The sequence below is a fragment of the Bombina bombina genome, chromosome 6 (genome assembly GCF_027579735.1).
Source record: "Bombina bombina isolate aBomBom1 chromosome 6, aBomBom1.pri, whole genome shotgun sequence".
NCBI classification, from domain to species: Eukaryota; Metazoa; Chordata; class Amphibia; order Anura; family Bombinatoridae; genus Bombina; species Bombina bombina.
In genome coordinates, this window is record NC_069504.1 from 781,065,226 (window position 1) to 781,087,402 (window position 22,177).

At 40.4% G+C, this 22,177-nt stretch overlaps 1 protein-coding gene across 1 annotated transcript in view; it reads left to right on the forward strand.

Annotated features, from left to right (window-relative positions):
- The window catches only part of XAB2 (XPA binding protein 2), a 298,412-nt gene that overhangs the window by 206,239 nt on the left and 69,996 nt on the right, over positions 1 to 22,177 (forward strand). The window contains 4 exon segments of the mRNA XM_053718092.1: positions 5,842 to 5,973; positions 6,362 to 6,493; positions 7,378 to 7,491; positions 7,596 to 7,758. Coding sequence (XP_053574067.1) covers positions 5,842 to 5,973; positions 6,362 to 6,493; positions 7,378 to 7,491; positions 7,596 to 7,758 — 541 coding nt within the window.

The window sequence follows — 22,177 nt, forward strand, 5'->3', positions numbered from 1 at the left end:
CGTTTTCACATGCGACCTCTTCAGCTCTGTATGCTGAATCAATGGTGCAGGGATTACACAAAGATATCTCAATTAATATCTTTAAAACCGATTGTACGACACTCTCTGACGTGGTGGACAGATCACCATCGTTTAATTCAGGGGGCTTCTTTTGTTCTTCCGACCTGGACTGTAATTTCAACAGATGCAAGTCTTAAAGGTTGGGAAGCTGTGTGGGGATCTCTGACGGCACAAGGAGTTTGGGAATCTCAGGAGGAGAGATTACCAATCAATATTTTGGAACTCCGTGCAATTTTCAGAGCTCTTCAGTCTTGGCCTCTTCTGAAGAGAGAATCGTTCATTTGTTTTCAGACAGACAATGTCACAACTGTGGCATACATCAATCATCAAGGAGGGACTCACAGTCCTCTGGCTATGAAAGAAGTATCTCGAATTCTGGTTTGGGCGGAATCCAGCTCCTGTCTAATCTCTGCGGTTCATATCTCAGGTATAGACAATTGGGAAGCGGATTATCTCAGTCGCCAAACGTTGCATCCGGGCGAATGGTCTCTTCACCCAGAGGTTTTTCTTCAGATTGTTCAAATGTGGGAACTTCCAGAAATAGATCTGATGGCATCTCATCTAAACAAGAAACTTCCCAGGTATCTGTCCAGATCCCGGGATCCTCAGGCGGAGGCAGTGGATGCATTATCGCTTCCTTGGAAGTATCATCCTGCCTATATCTTTCCGCCTCTAGTTCTTCTTCCAAGAGTAATCTCCAAGATTCTGAAGGAATGCTCGTTTGTTCTACTGGTAGCTCCGGCATGGCCTCACAGGTTTTGGTATGCGGATCTTGTTCGGATGGCCTCTTGCCAACCGTGGACTCTTCCGTTAAGACCAGACCTTCTGTCGCAAGGTCCTTTTTTCCATCAGGATCTCAAATCCTTAAATTTAAAGGTATGGAGATTGAACGCTTGATTCTTGGTCAAAGAGTTTTCTCTGACTCTGTGATTAATACTATGTTACAGGCTCGTAAATCTGTATCTAGAGAGATATATTATAGAGTCTGGAAGACTTATATTTCTTGGTGTCTTTCTCATCATTTTTCTTGGCATTCTTTTAGAATACCAAGAATTTTACAGTTTCTTCAGGATGGTTTAGATAAAGGTTTGTCCGCAAGTTCCTTGAAAGGACAAATCTCTGCTCTTTCTGTTCTTTTTCACAGAAAGATTGCTAATCTTCCTGATATTCATTGTTTTGTACAAGCTTTGGTTCGTATAAAACCTGTCATTAAGTCAATTTCTCCTCCTTGGAGTTTGAATTTGGTTCTGGGGGCTCTTCAAGCTCCTCCTTTTGAACCCATGCATTCATTGGACATTAAATTACTTTCTTGGAAAGTTTTGTTCCTTTTGGCGATCTCTTCTGCCAGAAGAGTCTCTGAATTATCTGCTCTTTCTTGTGAGTCTCCTTTTCTGATTTTTCATCAGGATAAGGCGGTGTTGCGAACTTCTTTTGAATTTTTACCTAAGGTTGTGAATTCCAACAACATTAGTAGAGAAATTGTGGTTCCTTCATTATGTCCTAATCCTAAGAATTCTAAGGAGAAATAGTTGCATTCTTTGGATGTTGTTAGAGCTTTGAAATATTATGTTGAAGCTACTAAGTCTTTCCGAAAGACTTCTAGTCTATTTGTTATCTTTTCCGGTTCTAGAAAAGGCCAGAAAGCTTCTGCCATTTCTTTGGCATCTTGGTTGAAATCTTTAATTCATCTTGCCTATGTCGAGTCGGGTAAAACTCCGCCTCAAAGGATTACAGCTCATTCTACTAGGTCAGTTTCTACTTCCTGGGCATTTAGGAATGAAGCTTCGGTTGATCAGATTTGCAAAGCAGCAACTTGGTCCTCTTTGCATACTTTTACTAAATTCTACCATTTTGATGTGTTTTCTTCTTCTGAAGCAGTTTTTGGTAGAAACGTACTTCAGGCAGTGGTTTCAGTTTGAATCTTCTGCTTATGTTTTTTAATTAAAATTTTATTCTGGGTGTGGATTATTTTCAGCAGGAATTGGCTGTCTTTATTTTATCCCTCCCTCTCTAGTGACTCTTGCGTGGAAAGATCCACATCTTGGGTAGTCATTATCCCATACGTCACTAGCTCATGGACTCTTGCTAATTACATGAAAGAAAACATAATTTATGTAAGAACTTACCTGATAAATTCATTTCTTTCATATTAGCAAGAGTCCATGAGGCCCACCCTTTTTTGTGGTGGTTATGATTTTTTTGTATAAAGCACAATTATTCCAATTCCTTATTTTTATGCTTCGCACTTTTTTCTTATCACCCCACTTCTTGGCTATTCGTTAAACTGATTTGTGGGTGTGGTGAGGGGTGTATTTATAGGCATTTTGAGGTTTGGGAAACTTTGCCCCTCCTGGTAGGAATGTATATCCCATACGTCACTAGCTCATGGACTCTTGCTAATATGAAAGAAATGAATTTATCAGGTAAGTTCTTACATAAATTATGTTTTTTGTCAAATTTATTTTTTATTGCATTGAAGTCCTGTCTAACTCTGTCAAACATGTCTGAACCTTCAGATAGCAATTGTTCTGTATGTTTAAAGGCCAGGGCGGTGCCCCCATTAAACTTTTGTGTGAAGTGTGCTATAGCGTCCAAACAGCATAAGGACCGCCCAAAATGATGAAGGTAGTGAGGATAGTTCACTATCCTCTCCTTCTGTGTCAACACCAGCTATGCCCGCGCCAGCGATGCCCAGTACATCTAGCGCACCGATTCCTATTACTTTGCAACAGTTAGCAGCAGTAATGGATAATTCTCTAGCAGCATTTTTATCCAAACTGCCAGCTTTTCCAAGGAAGCGTGATAGCTCAGTTTTAAATACAGAAGATGAGCTAGCAGACGCAGCGGATAATTTATCTGTAGTGCCCTCACATCAATCGGATTTGGCGGTGAGGGAGGGCCTGTCTGAGGGAGAAATTTCTGACACAGGAAAAGTTTCTCAGCAGGCAGAGCCAGATACCATAGCTTTTAAATTTAAGTTAGAACACCTCCGTGCCTTGCTTAAGGAGGTCCTAGCTACACTTGATGATTGTGACCCTTTGGTGGTCCCAGAAAAATTGTGTAAAATGGACAAATTCTTAGAGGTCCCAGTACACACTGATGCATTTCCGATTCCTAAGAGGGTGGCGGATATAGTGACTAGGGAGTGGGAGAAACCAGGTGTACCTTTTGTTCCCCCCCCTATATTTAGTAAAATGTTCCCCATTGTTGACCCCAGAAAGGACGCTTGGCAGACGGTCCCTAAGGTAGAGGGGGCATTTTCAACACTAGCTAAACGCACGACTATACCAATAGAAGATAGTTGCGCTTTCAAAGATCCTATGGATAAAAAATTAGAAGGTTTGCTTAAGAAAATTTTTGTTCAACAAGGTTTTCTTCTTCAACCAATTTCTTGCATTATTCCTGTAACCACTGCAGCGTCTTTTTGGTTTGAGGAATTAGAAAACTCGCTCCAGAAGGAGACTTCTTATGATGAAGTCATGGACAGAGTTCACGCCTTGAAGTTGGCTAATGCTTTCATTACAGATGCCGCTTTTCAGTTAGCGAAATTAGCGGCGAAAAAGTTCTACGTTACGGGTCCAGGTCCAGGGATCCCAAGGCAACATTGGTAGATGCCTTAGTGGCGCCTTGGTCGTTCAGTCTAGCTTATGTCTTTCCACCGTTTCCTCTTCTCCCCCGGCTGGTAGCCAGGATCAAACAGGAGAAGGCTTCGGTAATCTTGATAGCTCCTGCGTGGCCACGCAGGACTTGGTATGCAGACCTGGTGAATATGTCATTGGTTCCACCATGGAAGCTACCTTTGAGGCAGGACCTTCTAATCCAAGGTCCATTCACACATCCAAACCTAGTTTCTCTGCAACTGACTGCTTGGAGATTGAACGCTTGATTCTCGCTAAGCGTGGGTTTTCGGAATCAGTTATAGATACTCTGATCCAGGCTAGGAAGCGTGTCACCAGGAAAATTTACCATAAGATATGGCGGAAATATCTTTGCTGGTGCGAATCCAAGGGTTACTCATGGAGTAAGATTAGGATTCCAAGGTTACTATCTTTTCTCCAAGAAGGATTGGAGAAAGGTCTGTCAGCTAGTTCCTTAAAAGGACAGATATCTGCTCTGTCGGTTTTGTTACACAAGCGTCTGGCAGCTGTGCCAGATGTTCAGGCGTTTGTACAGGCTTTAGTCAGAATCAAGCCTGTCTACAGACCTGTGGCTCCTCCATGGAGTCTAAATTTAGTTCTTTCAGTTCTTCAAGGGGTTCCGTTTGAACCTCTACATTCCATAGATATTAAGTTACTGTCTTGGAAAGTTTTGTTTTTGGTAGCTATTTCTTCTGCTAGAAGAGTTTCTGAATTGTCTGCTTTGCAGTGTAATTCACCCTATCTGGTGTTTCATACAGATAAGGTCGTTTTACGTACCAAATTTGGTTTTCTTCCAAAAGTGGTTTCCAATAAGAATATTAACCAGGAGATAGTTGTTCCTTCTCTGTGTCCTAATCCAGTTTCTAACAAGGAACGTCTGTTACACAATCTTGATGTGGTTCGTGCTTTGAAGTTTTATTTAAAAGCAACTAAAGACTTCAGACAAACATCGTCCTTGTTTGTCGTCTATTCTGGCAAGAGGAGAGGTCAAAAAGCGACTGCGACCTCTGTCTTTCTGGCTGAAAAGTATAATCCGATTGACTTATGAGACTGCTGGAAGGCAGCCTCCTGAACGAATTACAGCTCACTCTACTAGAGCTGTGGCTTCCACATGGGCTTTCAAGAATGAGGCTTCTGTTGAACAGATCTGTAAGGCAGCGACTTGGTCTTCACTGCATACATTTACCAAATTTTACAAATTTGATACTTTTGCTTCTTCGGAGGCTATTTTTGGGAGAAAGGTTTTGCAAGCAGTGGTGCCTTCCGTTTAGGTAACCTGACTTGTTCCCTCCCTTCATCCGTGTCCTAAAGCTTTGGTATTGGTTCCCACAAGTAAGGATGAAGCCGTGGACCGGATACACCAATGTAGGAGAAAACAGAATTTATGTTTACCTGATAAATTTCTTTCTCCTACGGTGTATCCGGTCCACGGCCCACCCTGGCATTTTGGTCAGGTTTAAAATTATTTTTGTAATCTACAGTCACCACTGCACCCTATGGTTCTCCTTTTTCTCCTAACCGTCGGTCGAATGACTGGGGGGAGCGGAGCCTGAGGGGAGCTATATAGACAGCTCTGCTGTGTGCTCTCTTTGCCACTTCCTGTAGGGATTGAGAATATCCCACAAGTAAGGATGAAGCCGTGGACCGGATACACCGTAGGAGAAAGAAATTTATCAGGTAAACATAAATTCTGTTTTTAAACAACATTACAATTTACTTCTGTTATCTAATTTGCTTTGTTCTCTTGGTTGTTTAAAACCTACCTAGGTAGGCTTTAGAGTGGCAGTGCACTACTGGGAGCTAGCTGCTAATTGGTGGCTGTACATATATTCCTTTTGCAATTGGCTTACCCGATGTGTTCAGCTAGCTCCCAGTAGTGTATTGCTGCTTTTTCAACAAAGTATACTAAGAGAATGAATTAGATATGACAATATAAGTAAATTGGAAAGCTGTTTCAAATTGTATTTTCTGTCTGAATCATGAAAATGTTAGGTTTCATGTGCTTTTAATATTTGTGATCTGAAGTATATTTGACAAGTTTGTGAATCAAAATGGCCTGTAAATCTGTTGATCAGATTTCAAGTATTAATTTCATGCCTTTGATATTTCTCACTTTTTTGTCTGTTGTGTGCTTGTTAATCAGGCCAGAGCAATCTTGCACAGAGCTACTCAGGTACAATATACACATGTGGATGATCTAGCAGCAGTTTGGTGTCAATTTGGTGAAATGGAGCTCCGGCATGAGAACTATGAAGAAGCCCTGAAAATACTAAGGGTAAGTAATGTCTATGAGCAATGAGAGAGTTCGGCCTTTGTTTTAAATATATGACAATAAAAGAAAAAAAAGGTAATGTGTAGTGTAAATAAAACATAGTCCATGAGTCATCATGTGTGGGAATTCCCCTCCTGACCACTAGGAGGAGAATTCCCACATGCGATGACTTGTGGACTCTCACTATCATGAAAAAAAATGATTTTATCAGGTAAGCATAAATTTTTCTTTGTTTATAGTAAGAATTGCCATTTTACAATTAATCCAGGTTTGATCAGGACAGTACTGGAATTATTATCCCAGTTAATTGATATAGGATTTTTTTGTGTTTCTAAAGGAGAACAGACTTTCATTTCAGAGCATTACTTCTATTGTTCCCACTTTTTTCCAGAGAGCGACTGCTGTGCCAGCTCGGAAGGCTGAATACTTTGATGCATCCGAGCCTGTTCAGAACAGATTATACAAGTCCTTACGTGTTTGGTCCATGCTGGCTGATCTAGAAGAGAGTCTTGGCACCTTCAAGGTAATGATCAATGTAAACCCACTCAGCAGTGATGGTTTTTATCTTTGTTTCTTGGCCCCCCTGGTAATACTTACTAGAGAACAACCCTTCTCCAAGGGGTGTGGACAGATTGACCACTCCCCTAGTTTTCTGTATAACGGTAACCCTCAAGCACCACCCCTTCCTCTTCCTAGTTCTGTCCTCCCATACTATTTTACCTTACCTAGTCCCTTAAGATAAACTGTTTAATAAATGTATTTGTGTAAAGGGACACTGTAATCAAAAACAAAGTTGGTAAAAACCGTTTAAACATGTAGAAACAAAGAACTTTGAAATGCACTTCTATTTTTAAATATGTACCTTTTAGCCACAATGTAAATTCATTTTTTTATTGGTTTCAAAACCCACTCCGTGGGTACCGTTGCAGGTTGTCCAATCCGGGCTAACAACCCAGGTTGGAATACGGCGGCAAGCTCTATCGACGTCATTGAAGACGTCACTCCCTGGATGTCTCTGCCGAATGTAGAAGAGCCACTCAAATGCGCATGCATTTTTAAACTACTTTGTCTGTAATTTTCGGCATCAGGGAGAGTAATTGCGCATGCGTGAATTAAACTAAATGCACTGGCGCAGGGTGACAAAATTGTCACATAATGATATTCTTTAAATCGACATACAATTGAACATTCATTTAGAGCATGTACAGCCCATATTTGGGGGTTGGATGTTGTGATGTCTTTGCCAAAAAATAAAAGTATATTTTATAACGATATGCAGCATCGTTGGATTAAAAAAGTTGGTACTTTATGTTATATTTAGGTATGTTATATATTTGTGGTCAGTTTGTGGGAGAAAAAAAAAGGTTAGTAATCCTTTAACATTTATTAATTGTAATTTTTCCCCAGTCTACTAAGGCTGTATATGATCGAATTATTGACCTTCGTATATCAACACCCCAGATTATCATCAATTATGCTCTGTTTCTTGAAGAACACAACTACTTTGAAGAAAGTTTTAAGGTATGTGAACGTTAACTGAAGGAGATGTTGACTAACAAATGCAACTTTTTATTATTTGTATAATTATTTCTGCGACTAATTGTTTGAGAATTTCTTTTTCCTAGGCGTATGAGCGCGGCATTGCCTTGTTCAGATGGCCTAATGTCTATGATATCTGGAGCACCTACCTCTCCAAGTTCATTGCTCGTTATGGGGGGAAGAAGCTCGAGAGGGCTCGTGATCTTTTTGAACAAGCATTAGATGGCTGTCCCCGCAAGTTTGCCAAAAGTAAAAAGGGTTTATTTATTTTGGAAGTGGGAGGGAGAATCTTAATGATCAAAGACAGATGGAAAAGCAAACACTGTAGTGAAAGTTTATTTGTATTATGACTTCTTTTCTTCTACAAGATACGACGAGTCCACAGATTTCATCCTTACTTGTGGGATATTAACCTCCTGCTAACGGGAAGTGGCAAAGAGCACCACAGCAGAGCTGTATATATAGCTCCTCCCTTCCCTCCACCCCCAGTCATTCTCTTTGCCTGTGTTAGTAATAGGAAGAGGTAAAGTGAGGTGTTAGTTTAGATTCTTCAATCAAGAAGTTTTTTTATTTTAAATGGTACCGGTGTGTACTATTTTCCACAGGGAGATATGAGAAGAAGATTTCTGCCCTGAGGTTGATGATCTTAGCAGATGTAACTAAGATCCATGTTGGTTCCCACAGAGCTTCTGAAGGTAGTGCAAGAGAAATCTTCAGTGTGGAGAACGGTGTCATGCTACAAGCAGCATTGAGGTATGTTCAGTCTTTTATTCTGAGGAGACTTGGTATATCAGAGCTGGCTGATATTTTTTCCCTGCAAGGGAAGGGGTAAGCAGTAGACCTGTACACTGAGGGTGTTACTGAGAGACCTATGCTTATTCATATTGCCTTAACATATGACGTTGACACTGTATGGAGCTTGACACTGGGAGAGGCAGCTTGACACTTTATAGTTTATTAACAAACAAAAGTCAGTAGGGCTGCAAGTTTATTAATTATATGGGGACCACATGGCTTGTTTTCAGACCGCTTCCCATGCGGTTAATCAGACTGTTAGGACAACGTCCATGATGGACGGGCCCTATTTCGCGCGCTCAGACGCGCAGTTTACTCTGACTGAGAAGGCAGCAGGCATTAGCTCCGGTGGGGCCTAAACTTGTGTTCTGTTCACCGGATCGTTGTCGAGTCATTTTGCAGTACCTTGGGGGCAGGTAGGCGCCACAGCAGAGCTGTGGCGAGGTGCAGGGGTCATTTTTTCAGTAAAAACATATTTTTTTGGTTAAAAATTTCTCTTAGAGGGTAAAGTACAATTTTCCTTATAGGGTGCAATAATTTTTGGGCCAATTGAATATAAATATTTAATTGTGTAGCATTTATTAACGTTTTTGACAATCTGATAAAAAATTGTGCGCTTTTTATTTCTTAAAGGCACAGTACACATTTTTCTAAAAGTGGTTTAAATCAATAAATAAGGTGATCTACGACTATTGTGGTTATTGCTAGTCTGTTTAACATGTCTGACATTGAGGAAACTAATTGCTTACCACCAGAGAAATTGTGTAAAATTGACAAATATTTAGAGGTACCTACTTACACTGATGTTTTTCCGGTTCCTAAAAGAATTTCGGAAATTATAAAAAAGGAATGGGACAGACCGGGTATTCCGTTCTCTCCTCCTAGCTAATTCTTTTATTACAGATGCCGCCTTTCAAATTGCTAAATGGGCGGCGAAAAATGCAGGATTTGCCATTTTAGCGTGTAGAGCATTATGGTTAAAATCATGGTCTGCTGATGTGTCATCAAAATCTAAGCTCTTAGCTATTCCTTTCAAGGGTAAGACCCTTTTCGGGCCTGAGTTGAAGGAAATCATTTCTGACATTACTGGAGGTAAAGGTCACGCCCTACCTCAGGATAAGTCTGTTAAGATGAAGGGTAGACAAAATAATTTTTGTTCCTTTCGAAATTTTAAAGGAGTACCCTCTGCTTCCTCTTCCTCCACAAAGCAGGAAGGGAATTTTGCTCAGTCCAAATCCGTCTGGAGACCCAACCAGGCTTGGAACAAAGGTAAACAACCCAAGAAGCCCGCTACTGCTACAAAGACAGCATGAAGGGGCGGCCCCCGATCCGGGACCGGATCTAGTAGGGGGAAGACTTTCTTTCTTTGCCCAGGATTGGGCAAGAGATGTTCAGGACCCCTGGGCATTGGAAATCGTGACCCACGGGTATCAACTGGAATTCAAGGATTTTCTCCCAAGAGGGAGATTTCATCTTTCACGGTTGTCTGTAGACCAGATAAAAAGAGAGGCGTTCTTATGCTGTGTAAAAGACCTCTCTTCCATGGGAGTAATTTGTCCCGTTCCAAAACTGGAACAGGGACAGGGGTTTTACTCAATCATTTCGTGGTTCCCAAAAATGAGGGAACTTTCAGACCCATTTTAGATCTCAAGTGTCTAAACAAGTTTCTCAGAGTCCCATCGTTCAAGATGGAGACTATACGAACAATCTTACCAATGATCCAGGAGGGTCAATATATGACTATCGTGGACTTGAAGGATGCATACCTTCATATCCCTATTCACAAGGATCATCATCAGTTCCTAAGCTTTGCCTTCCTGGACAAACATTTTCAGTTCGTGGCTCTTCCCTTCAGGTTTGCCACAGCGCCCAGGATCTTCACAAAGGTTCTAGGGTCCCTTCTGGCGGTTCTCAGACCGCGGGACATAGCAGTGGCGCCTTATCTGGACGATATTTTAATTCAGGCGTCGACTTATCTGACGAAATCTCATACAGACACAGTGTTGTCTTTTCTGAGAACTCACGGTTGGAAGGTGAACCTAGAAAAGAGTTCACTAGTTCCACGGACAAGGGTTCCCTTCTTGGGAACTCTAAAAGACTCGGTAGACATGAAAATATTTCTGACGGAGATCAGAAAATCAAAGATTCTAAATACTTGCCGAGCCCTTCAGTGCATTCCTCGGCCATCAGTGGCTCAGTGTATGGAGGTAATTGGATTAATGGTAGCGGCAATGGACATCATTCCGTTTGCTCGTTTTCATCTCAGACCACTGCAGCTGTGCATGCTCAGGCAGTGGAATGGGGACTATGCAAATTTATCTCCTCAGATAAATCTGGATCAAGAGACCAGAGACTCTCTTCTTTGGTGGTTGTTACTGGATCATCTGTCCCAGGGGATGTGTTTCCGCAGACCCTCATGGGTGATAGTGACAACGGACGCCAGCCTCCTGGGCTGGGGGGCAGTCTGGAATTCCCTGAAGGCTCAGGGCGTATGGACTCAGGTGGAGTCTCTACTTCCAATCAATATTCTAGAATTGAGAGCAATATTCAATGCGCTTCAGGCATGGCCTCAGTTGGCTTCGGCCAAATTCATCAGATTCCAGTCGGACAATATCACGACTGTAGCTTATATCAATCATCAGGGGGAATGAGGAGTTCCTTAGCGATGATAGAAGTATCCAAGATAATTCGATGGGCGGAGGCCCACTCTTGTTATCTGTCTGCAATCTACATCCCAGGAGTAGAGAACTGGGAAGCGGATTTTCTAAGTCGACAGACTTTTCATCCGGGGGAGTGGGAACTCCACCCGGAGGTGTTTGCCTCACTGATTCTCCAATGGGACAGACAAGAATTGGATCTGATGGCATCTCATCAGAATGCCAAGCTTTCAAGATACGGATCCAGGTAGAGGGATCCTCAGGCCGAACTGATAGATGCCTTGGCAGTGCCTTGGTCGTTCAGCCTAGCTTATGTGTTTCCACCGTTTCCTCTTCTTCCACGCGTGATTGCTCGGATCAAACAGGAGAGGGCTTCAGTAATCCTGATTGCGCCTGCGTGGCCACGCAGGACTTGGTATGCGGATCTAGTGGACATGTCCTCTCTGCCACCGTGGAAACTTCCTTTGAGACAGGACCTTCTCATTCAAGGACCTTTCCAACATCCAAATCTAAATTCTCTGCAGCTGACTGCTTGGAGATTGAACGCTTGATTTTGTCATCGATACTTTGATTCAGGCACGTAAGCACGTAAGCCTGTCACTAGAAAGATCTATCATAAGATATGGCGTAAATATCTTTTTTGGTGTGAATCCAAGGGCTACTCATGGAGTAAAGTTAGGATTCCCAGGATTTTGTCTTTTCTCCAAGAAGGATTGGAAAAAGGATTATCAGCGAGTTCCTTAAAGGGACAGATTTCTGCTTTGTCTATTTTGCTACACAAACGCCTGGCAGATGTTTCAGATGTTCAGTCTTTTTTTTGTCAGGCTCTAACCAGAATTAAGCCTGTATTTAGACCAATTACTCCTCCCTGGAGTTTGAATTTAGTTCTTAAAGTTCTTCAAGGGGTTCCTTTTGAACCCATGCATTCCATAGATATTAAACTGTTATCTTGGAAAGTTTTGTTTTTGGTTGCTATTTCTTCTGCTCGTAGAGTTTCTGAGCTTTCAGTGTTACAATGTGATTCGCCTTATCTTGTCTTTCATTCTGATAAGGTGGTTTTGCGTACCAAACCTGGATTCCTTCCTAAGGTTGTTTCAAATAAGAATATTAATCAGGAAATTGTTGTTCCTTCCTTGTGTCCTAATCCTTCTTCTAAGAAGGAGCGTCTGTTACATAACCTGTACGTGGTCCGTGCCTTGAAGTTTTACTTGCAGGCAACTAAGGATTTCCGTCAATCATCTTCATTATTCATTGTTTATTCTGGAAAGCGTAGGGGTCAGAAAGCTACGGCTACCTCTCTTTCTTTTTGGCTGAAGAGTATCATCCGTCTGGCATATGAGACTGCTGGACAGCAGCCTCCTGAAAGAATTACGGCTCATTCCACTAGGGCTGTGGCTTCCACATGGGCTTTTAAAAACGATGCTTCTGTTGAACAGATTTGCAAGGCTGCGACTTGGTCATCTCTTCATACTTTTTCCAAATTTTACAAATTTGATACTTTTGCTTCTTCTGAGGCTGTTTTTGGGAGAAAAGTTCTTCAAGCAGTGGTGCCTTCTGTTTAGGTCTCTGTCTTGTCCCTCCCGTTTCATCCGTGTCCTGTAGCTTTGGTATTGTATCCCACAAGTAAGGATGAAGTCAGTGGACTCGTCGTATCTTGTAGAAGAAAAGTAAATTTATGCTTACCTGATAAATTAATTTCTTCTACGATACGACGATTCCACGGCCCTCCCTGTCATTTTTTAGACAGATTTAAATTATAATTTTTTTTGTAACTTCAGTCACCTCTGCACCTTTTAGCTTTTCCTTTCTCTTCCTAAACCTTCGGTTGAATGACTGGGGGTGGAGGGAAGGGAGGAGCTATATATACAGCTCTGCTGTGGTGCTCTTTGCCACTTCCTTTTAGCAGAAGGTTAATATCCCACAAGTAAGGATGAAATCCGTGGACTCGTCGTATCGTAGAAGAAATTAATTTATCAGGTAAGCATAAATTTACTTTTTTACTTTCTTGTTATATTTATTAAAGGGAGATAAAACTCAATTTTTTTTCTTTCATGATTCAGATAGGACATACAATTTTAAACAACTTTCCAATTTACTTATCTAATGTCTACGTGCTCTTGTTATTCTTTGTTGAAGAAGCATTACTAGAAGCATTGTGTGAACCAATAATATGAGGCATATACCTTCAGCAATCAATCAGCAGCTCCTGAGCCTACCTAGGTATCCTTTACAGCAAAGGATACCAAGAGAACAAAACAAATTAGATAATAGAAGTAAATTGGAAAGTTGTTTAAAATAAAATGCTTTATCCGAATCATGAAAGAAAAAATATGGGTTTCATGTCCCTTTAATAAAGATAATAGCTAAAAACATTTATTGCCAGTTTGCTTCCATATCATAGTTCTACTTTAAAGGGACCGTAAAAGTGAACAATTTTACCTTATTTATCAATCATAAGTACCTTTAAAGGGACACTAAAGCACCAGCTCCTACTGAGCATATGCACAAGAGTTCATAGTGTATACGTATGTGAGTCTGTGATTGGCTAATGGCTGTCACATGATACAGGGGGCTGACAAATTCAAGAAAATGTTGAAATTTATTAGTAAAAAAAATCTACAGCTCATTTAAAATTCAAAGCAAGTACTATTGCGTTTTCTTTTCTTTTTTTATTAAGTTTGAAAAACAGACGAATCCAGCAACAATACATTAATGGAAAAGTGTAAGATCACATTGTTAGGAATCAAAAACTGTAAATATTAAAGAAAAGGGAATGCTTTTTATCAAAACTGTTTATATTATGTATTAAAGTAGCTAAGCACAAATGATACAAAATATCCGTTCGACCAGTGCAAATCAACAGGAGCGGAGCAGCAGGGTATTATGAGGAAAGAGAGGAAAAGAAAAAGAAAAGAAAAAATAATAAATAATTAATTTTCTTTTTAATATGCTAGTTTTTATTGCACTATTCAACTGTTTTTAATGGTCCTTTTAACACTTGTTTAAACACATTGGGGCCTATCTATCAAGCTCCGAATGGAGCTTGATGCCCCGTGTTTCTGGCGAGCCTGCAGGCTCGCCAGAAACAGCAGTTATGAAGCAGCGGTCACAAAGACTTGACACCCCCCTGCTGGCGGCTGATTGGACGCGAGTCTGCAGGGGGCGGCGTTGCACCAGCAGCTCTTGTGAGCTGCTGGTGCAATGCTGAATACGGAGAGCGTATTGCTCTCTGTATTCAGCGAGGTCTGGCAGGACCTGATCCGCACTGTCGGATCAGGTCCGCCAAACTTTGGTAAATAGAGGCCAGTGCCTGTACAATGTATTTCTTTCATGTAATTAGCAAGAGTCCATGAGCTAGTGACGTATGGGATATACATTCCTACCAGGAGGGGCAAAGTTTCCCAAACCTTAAAATGCCTATAAATACACCCCTCACCACACCCACAATTCAGTTTTACAAACTTTGCCTCCTATGGAGGTGGTGAAGTAAGTTTGTGCTAGATTCTACGTTGATATGTGCTCCGCAGCAAGTTGGGGCCCGGTTTTCCTCTCAGCGTGCAGTGAATGTCAGAGGGATGTGAGGAGAGTATTGCCTATTTGAATTCAATGATCTCCTTCTACGGGGTCTATTTCATAGGTTCTCTGTTATCGGTCGTGGAGATTCATCTCTTACCTCCCTTTTCAGATCGACGATATACTCTTATATATATACCATTACCTCTGCTGATTTTCGTTTCAGTACTGGTTTGGCTTTCTACAATCATGTAGATGAGTGTCCTGGGGTAAGTAAGTCTTATTTTCTGTGACACTCTAAAGCTATGGTTGGGCACTTTTTTATAAAGTTCTAAATATATGTATTCAAACATTTATTTGCCTTGACTCAGGATGTTCAACATTCCTTTTTTTCAGACAGTCAGTTTCATATTTGGGATAATGCATTTGAATCAATCATTTTTTCTTACCTTAAAATTTTTTGACTTTTTCCCTGTGGGCTGTTAGGCTCGCGGGGGCTGAAAATGCTTCATTTTATTGCGTCATTCTTGGCGCGGACTTTTTTGGCGCAAAAAATTCTTTCTGTTTCCGGCGTCATACGTGTCGCCGGAAGTTGCGTAATTTTTTTGACATTCTTTTGCGCCAAAAATGTCGGCGTTCCGGATGTGGCGTCATTTTGGCGCCAAAAGCATTTAGGTGCCAAATAATGTGGGCGTCTTATTTGGCGCTAAAAAAATATGGGCGTCGCTTTTGTCTCCACATTATTTAAGTCTCATTTATTTATTGCTTCTGGTTGCTAGAAGCTTGTTCACTGGCATTTTTTCCCATTTCTGAAACTGTCATTTAAGGAATTTCATCAATTTTGCTTTATATGTTGTTTTTTCTATTACATATTGCAAGATGTTCCACGTTGCAACTGAGTCAGAAGATACTTCAGGAAAATCACTGCCCGGTGCTGGAGCTACCAAGCTAAGTGTATCTGCTATAATTTTTGGTATCTGTTTTCTCCAGCTGTTGTTTGTATTGCATGTCATGACAAACTTATTAATGCAGATAAAAATTTCCTTTAGTACTGTTACATTACCTGTTGCTGTTCTGTCAACATCTAATTTTCAGAGTGTTCCTGTTAAACATAAGAGATTTTATTTTTTAAATCCATTAAGAAGGCTATGTCTGTTATTTCTCCTTCTAGTTTACATAAAAGTCTTTTAAAACTTCTCTTTTTTCAGATGAATTTTTAAATGAACATCATCATTCTGATACTGATAATGGTTCTTCTGGTCCAGAGGTTTCTGTCTCAGAGGTTGATGCTGATAAATCTTTGTATTTGTTCAGATGGAATTTATTCGTTCTTTATTTAAAGAAGTATTAATTGCATTAGAAATAGAGGATTCTGGTCCTCTTGATACTAAATCTAAACGTTTAAATAAGGTTTTTAAATCTCCTGTAGTTATTCCAGAAGTGTTTAATCTCCCTGATGCTATTTCTGAAGTAATTTCCAGGGAATGGAATAATTTGGGTAATTCTTTTACTCCTTCTAAACGTTTAAGCAATTATATCCTGTGCCATCTGACAGATTAGAGTTTTTTGGGACAAAATCCCTAAGGTTATGGGGCTGTCTCTACTCCTGCTAAATGTACTACTATTCCTACGGCAGATAGTACTTCATTTAAGGATCCTTTAGATAGGAAAATTGAATCCTTTCTAAGAAAAGCTTACTTATGTTCAGGTAATCTTCTTAGATCTGCTATATTTTTAGCGGATGTTGCTGCAGCTTCAACTTTTTGGTTAGAAGCTTTAGCGCAACAAGTAACAGATCATAATTTTATAGCATTATTATTATTCTATAACATGCTAACATTTTTATTGGTGATACCATCTTTTGATATCATTAGAGTTGATGTCAGGTATATGTCTCTAGCTATTTTAGCTAGAAAAGCTTTATGGATTAAACTTGGAATGCTGATATGTCTTCTAAGTCAACTTTGCTTTCCCTTTCTTTCCAGGGTAATAAATTATTATCTCAACTGTTTCTGGAAGGAAGGGAACTTTTTTACCAAAGGATAAAAAATCTAAGGTAAATTTAGGTCTAATAATCATTTTTTCGTTCCTTTCCTCACAACAAGGAACAAAAGCCTGATCCTTCATCCTCAGGAGCGGTATCAGTTTGGAAACTATTTCCAGTTTGGAATATATCCAAGCCTTATAGAAACCTATAGCCAGCTCCTAAGTACCCATGAAGGTGCGGCCCTTATTCCAGCTCAGCTGGTATGGGGCAGATTACGTTTTCTTCAAAGAATTTTGGATCAATTCCGTTCTCAATCTCTGGTTTCAGAACATTGTTTCAGAAAGGTACAGAATTGGCTTCAAGTTAAGGCCTCCTGCTAAGAGATTTTTTTTTCTTTCCCATGTCCCAGTTAACACAGCAAAGGCTCAGCATTTCTGAAATGTGTTTCAGATCTAGAGTTGGCTGGAGTATTTATGCCAGTTCCAGTTCTGGAACAGGGGCTGGGGTTTTATTTTATCTCTTCATTGTACCAAAGAAGGTCAATTCCTTCAGACCAGTTCCGGATCTATCAATATTGAATCGTTATGTAAGGATACCAACATTCAAGATGGTTACTGTAGGACTATCCTGCCTTTTGTTTAGCAAGGGCATTATATGTCTGCAATAGATTTACAGGATGTGTATCTGCATATTCCGATTCATCCAGATCACTTTTAGTGTCTGAGATTCTCTTTTTAGACAAGCATTACCAGTTTTGTGGCTCTACCGTTTGGCCTAGCCTCAGTTCCAAGAATTTTTTTCAAAGGTTCTCGGTGCCCTTCTTTCTGTAATCAGAGAACAGGGTTTTGGTATTTCCTTATTTGGACGATATCTTGGTACTTGCTCAGTCTTCTCATTTTCGAAGAATCTCATACGAATCGACTTGTGTTGTTTCTTCAAGTTCATGGTTGGAGGATCAATTTACCAATCAGTTCATTGATTCCTCAGACAAGGGTAACCTTTTTAGGTTTCTAGATAGATTCAGTGTCTATGACTCTGTCCTTGTCAGTCAAGAGAAGTTTAACATTGATATCAGCTTGTCAGTCACATTCATTCCCTTTGGTAGCCTTATGCATGGAAATTTTAGGTCTTAGGACTGCCGCATCAGATGCGATCTCCTTTGCTCGTTTTCACATGCGACCTCTTCAGCTCTGTATGCTGAATCAATGGTGCAGGGATTACTCAAAGATATCTCAATTTAATATCTTTAAACCGATTATACGACACTCTCTGACATGGTGGACAGATCACCATCGTTTAGTTCAGGGGGCTTCTTTGTTCTTCCGACCTGGACTATAATCTCAACAGATGCAAGTCTTACAGGTTGGGGAGCTGTGTGGGGGTATCTGACGGCACAAGGGGTTTGGGAATCTCAGGAGGTGAGATTTCCGATCAATATTTGGAACTCCGTGCAATTTTCAGAGCTCTTCAGTCTTGGCCTCTTCTGAAGAGAGAGTTGCTCATTTGTTTTCAGATAGACAATGTCACAACTGTGGCATACATCAATCATCAAGGAGGGACTCACAGTCCTCTGGCTATGAAAGAAGTATCTCGAGTTTTGGTTTGGGCAGGAATCCAGCTCCTGTCTAATCTCTGCGGTTCATAGCCCAGGTTTGGACAATTGGATAGCGGATTATCTCAGTCGCCAAACGTTGCCCTGGGCGAATGGTCTTCACCCAGAGGTATTTCCTCAGATTGTTCAATGTGGGAACTCCCAGAAATAGATCTGATGGCTTCTCATCTAAACAAGAAACTTCCCTGGTATCTGTCCGGATCCCGGGATCTTCGGGCGGAGGCAGTGGATGCATTATCTCTTCCTTACAAGTGTCATCCTGCCTATATCTTTCCGCCTCTAGTTCTTCTTCCAAGGGTATTCTCCAATATTCTAAAGGAATGCTCGTTTGTCCTGCTGGTAGCTCTAGCCTGGCCTCACAGGTTTTGGTATGCGGATCTTGTCCGGATGGCCTCTTGCCAGCTGTGGACTCTTCCGTTAAGACCAGTCTTTCTGTCTCAAGGTTCTTTTTTCCATCAGGATCTCAAAACCTTAATTTTAAGGTATGGAATTTGAACGCTTGATTCTTGGTCAAAGAGGTTTCTCTGACTCTGTGATTGATACTATCTGTCAGGCTCGTAAATCTGTATCTAGAGAGATATATTATAGAGTCTGGAAGACTTATATTTCTTCAGGATGGTTTAGATAAAGGTTTGTCCGCAAGTTCCTTGAAAGACAAATCTCTGCTCTTTCTGTTCTTTTTCACAGAAGGATTGCTAATCTTCCTGATATTCATTGTTTTGTTCAACCTTTGGTTCGTATAAAACCTGTCATTCAGTCAATTTCTCCTCCTTGGAGTTTGAATTTGGTTCTGGGGGCTCTTCAAGCTCCTCCTTTTGAACCCATGCATTCTTTGGTCGTTATATTACTTTCTTGGAAAGTTTTGTTTCTTTTGGCCATCTCTTCTGCCAGAAGAGTCTCTGAATTATCTACTCTTTTTTTGTGAGTCTCCTTTTCTGATTTTGCATCAGGATAAGGCGGTGCTGTGAACTTCTTTTGAATTCTTTACCTAAGGTTGTGAATTCTAACAACATTAGTAGAGAAATTGTGGTTCCTTCATTATGTCCTAATCCTATGAATTCTAAGGAGAAATCATTGCATTCTTTGGATGCTGTTAGAGCTTTGTAATATTATGTTGAAGCTACTAAGTCTTTCCGAAAGACTTCTAGTCTATTTGTCATCTTTTCCGGTTCTAGAAAAGACCAGAAAGCTTCTGCCATTTCTTTGGCATCTTGGTTGAAATCTTTATTTCATCATGCCTTTGTTGAGTCGGGTAACACTCCGCCTCAAAGGATTACAGCTCATTCTACTAGGTCAGTTTCTACTTCCTGGGCGTTTAGGAATGAAGCTTTGGTTGATCAGATTTGCAAAGCAGCAACTTGGTCCTCTTTGCATACTTTTACTAAATTCTACCATTTTGATGTGTTTTCTTCTTCTGAAGCAGTTTTTGGTAGAAACGTACTTCAGGCAGTGGTTTCAGTTTGAATCTTCTGCTTATGTTTTTTAATTAAAATTTTATTCTGGGTGTGGATTATTTTCAGCAGGAATTGGCTGTCTTTATTTTATCCCTCCTTCTCTAGTGACTCTTGCGTGGAAAGATCCACATCTTGGGTAATCATTATCCCATACGTCACTAGCTCATGGACTCTTGCTAATTACATGAAAGAAAACATAATTTATGTAAGAACTTACCTGATAAATTCATTTCTTTCATATTAGCAAGAGTCCATGAGGACCGCCCTTTTTTTGTGGTGGTTTTGATTTTTTTGTATAAAGCACAATTATTCCAATTCCTTATTTTATATGCTTTCGCACTTTTTTTCTTATCACCCCACTTCTTGGCTATTCGTTAAACTGAATTGTGGGTGTGGTGAGGGGTGTATTTATAGGCATTTTAAGGTTTGGGAAACTTTGCCCCTCCTGGTAGGAATGTATATCCCATACGTCACTAGCTCATGGACTCTTGCTAATATGAAAGAAATGAATTTATCAGGTAAGTTCTTACATAAATTGTTATTTCTCTTGTAAGGTGTATCCAGTCCATGGATCATCCATTACTTGTGGGATATTCTCATTCCCAACAGGAAGTTGCAAGAGGACACCCACAGCAGAGCTGTCTATATAGCTCCTCCCCTAACTGCCATATCCAGTCATTCTCTTGCAACTCTCAACAAACATGGAGGTAGTAAGAGAGAAGTGGTGAAATGTAGCTGTTATTTTACTTCAATCAAAAGTTTATTATTTTTAAATGGTACCGGAGTTGTACTATTTTGTTCCAGGCAGAAAAATAGAAGAATCTGCCTGTGATTTCTATGATCTTAGCAGTTTGTAACTAAGATCCATTGCTGTTCTCACACATGACTGAAGAGAGAGATAACTTCAGCGGGGGAATGGCGTGCAGGTTATCCTGATATGAGGTATGTGCAGTTAAGATTTTTCTAGAAGATGTGAATGCTAGAAAATGCTGCTGTTGCCAAATTTATGTAAGGTAAGCCTGAATACAGTGATTTAATAGCGACTGGTATCATGCTTATTTTCTGAGGTAATACTCTTTTATATTTGCAATATAAAACGTTTGCTGGCATGTTTAAACGTTTTTATATATACTTTGGTGATAAAACTTTATTGGGGCCTAGTTTTTTCCACATGGCTGGCTTAAATTTGCCTAGAAACAGTTTCCTGAGGCTTTCCACTGTGTTAAGGCCCACAGCAAGGCTGGGGCAGTTTGGTGTGACTGTTTAAAAATGTCTAGATCGTTTTTTTGATCCGGTTTTTGAACTAAGGGGTTAATCATCCATTTGCAAGTGGGTGCAATGCTCTGTTAGCCTATTATACACACTGTAAAAATTTTGTTTGATTTACTGCCTTTTTTCACTGTTTTTCAAATTCTGACAAAATTTGTTTCTCTTAAAGGCACAGTACCGTTTATTATATTTGCTTGTTAACTTGATTTAAAGTGTTTTCCAAGCTTGCTAGTCTCATTGCTAGTCTGTATAAACATGTCTGACATAGAGGAAATTCCTTGTTTATTATGTTTAAAAGCCATTGTGGAGCCCCCTCTTAGAATGTGTACCAAATGTACTGATTTCACTTTAAGCAATAAAGATCATATTCTGTCTTTAAAAAATGTATCACCAGAGGAATCTGACGAGGGGGAAGTTATGCCGACTAACTCTCCCCATGTGTCAGATCCTTTGACTCCCGCTCAAGGGACTCACGCTCAAATGGCGCCAAGTACATCTAGGGCGCCCATAGCGTTTACTTTACAAGACATGGCGGCAGTCATGGATAATACACTGTCAGCGGTATTAGCCAGACTACCTGAATTTAGAGGAAAGCGAGATAGCTCTGGAGTTAGACGAAATACAGAGCATACTGACGCTTTAAGAGCTATGTCTGATAATGCCTCACAATATGCAGAAGCTGAAGAAGGAGAGCTTCTTTCTGTGGGTGATATTTCTGACTCAGGGAAGATGATGCAACCTGATTCTGATATTTCTACATTTAAATTTAAGCTTGAGCACCTCCGTGTGTTACTCAGGGAGGTTTTAGCTGCTCTGAATGACTGTGATACAATTGCAGTGCCAGAGAAATTGTGTAGACTGGATAAATACTATGCAGTGCCGGTGTGTACTGATGTTTTTCCAATACCTAAAAGGTTTACAGAAATTATTACTAAGGAATGGGATAGACCAGGTGTGCCGTTCTCTCCCCCTCCTATTTTTAGAAAAATGTTTCCAATAGACGCCACCACACGGGACTTATGGCAGACAGTTCCTAATGTGGAGGGAGCAGTTTCTACTCTAGCAAAGCGTACTACTATCCCTGTTGAGGACAGTTGTGCTTTCTTAGATCCAATGGATAAAAAGTTAGAGGGTTACCTTAAGAAAATGTTTATTCAACAAGGTTTCTTTCATGTAATTAGCAAGAGTCCATGAGCTAGTGACGTATGGGATATACATTCCTACCAGGAGGGGCAAAGTTTCCCAAACCTCAAAATGCCTATAAATACACCCCTCACCACACCCACAATTCAGTTTTACAAACTTTGCCTCCGATGGAGGTGGTGAAGTAAGTTTGTGCTAGATTCTACGTTGATATGCGCTCCGCAGCAAGTTGGAGCCC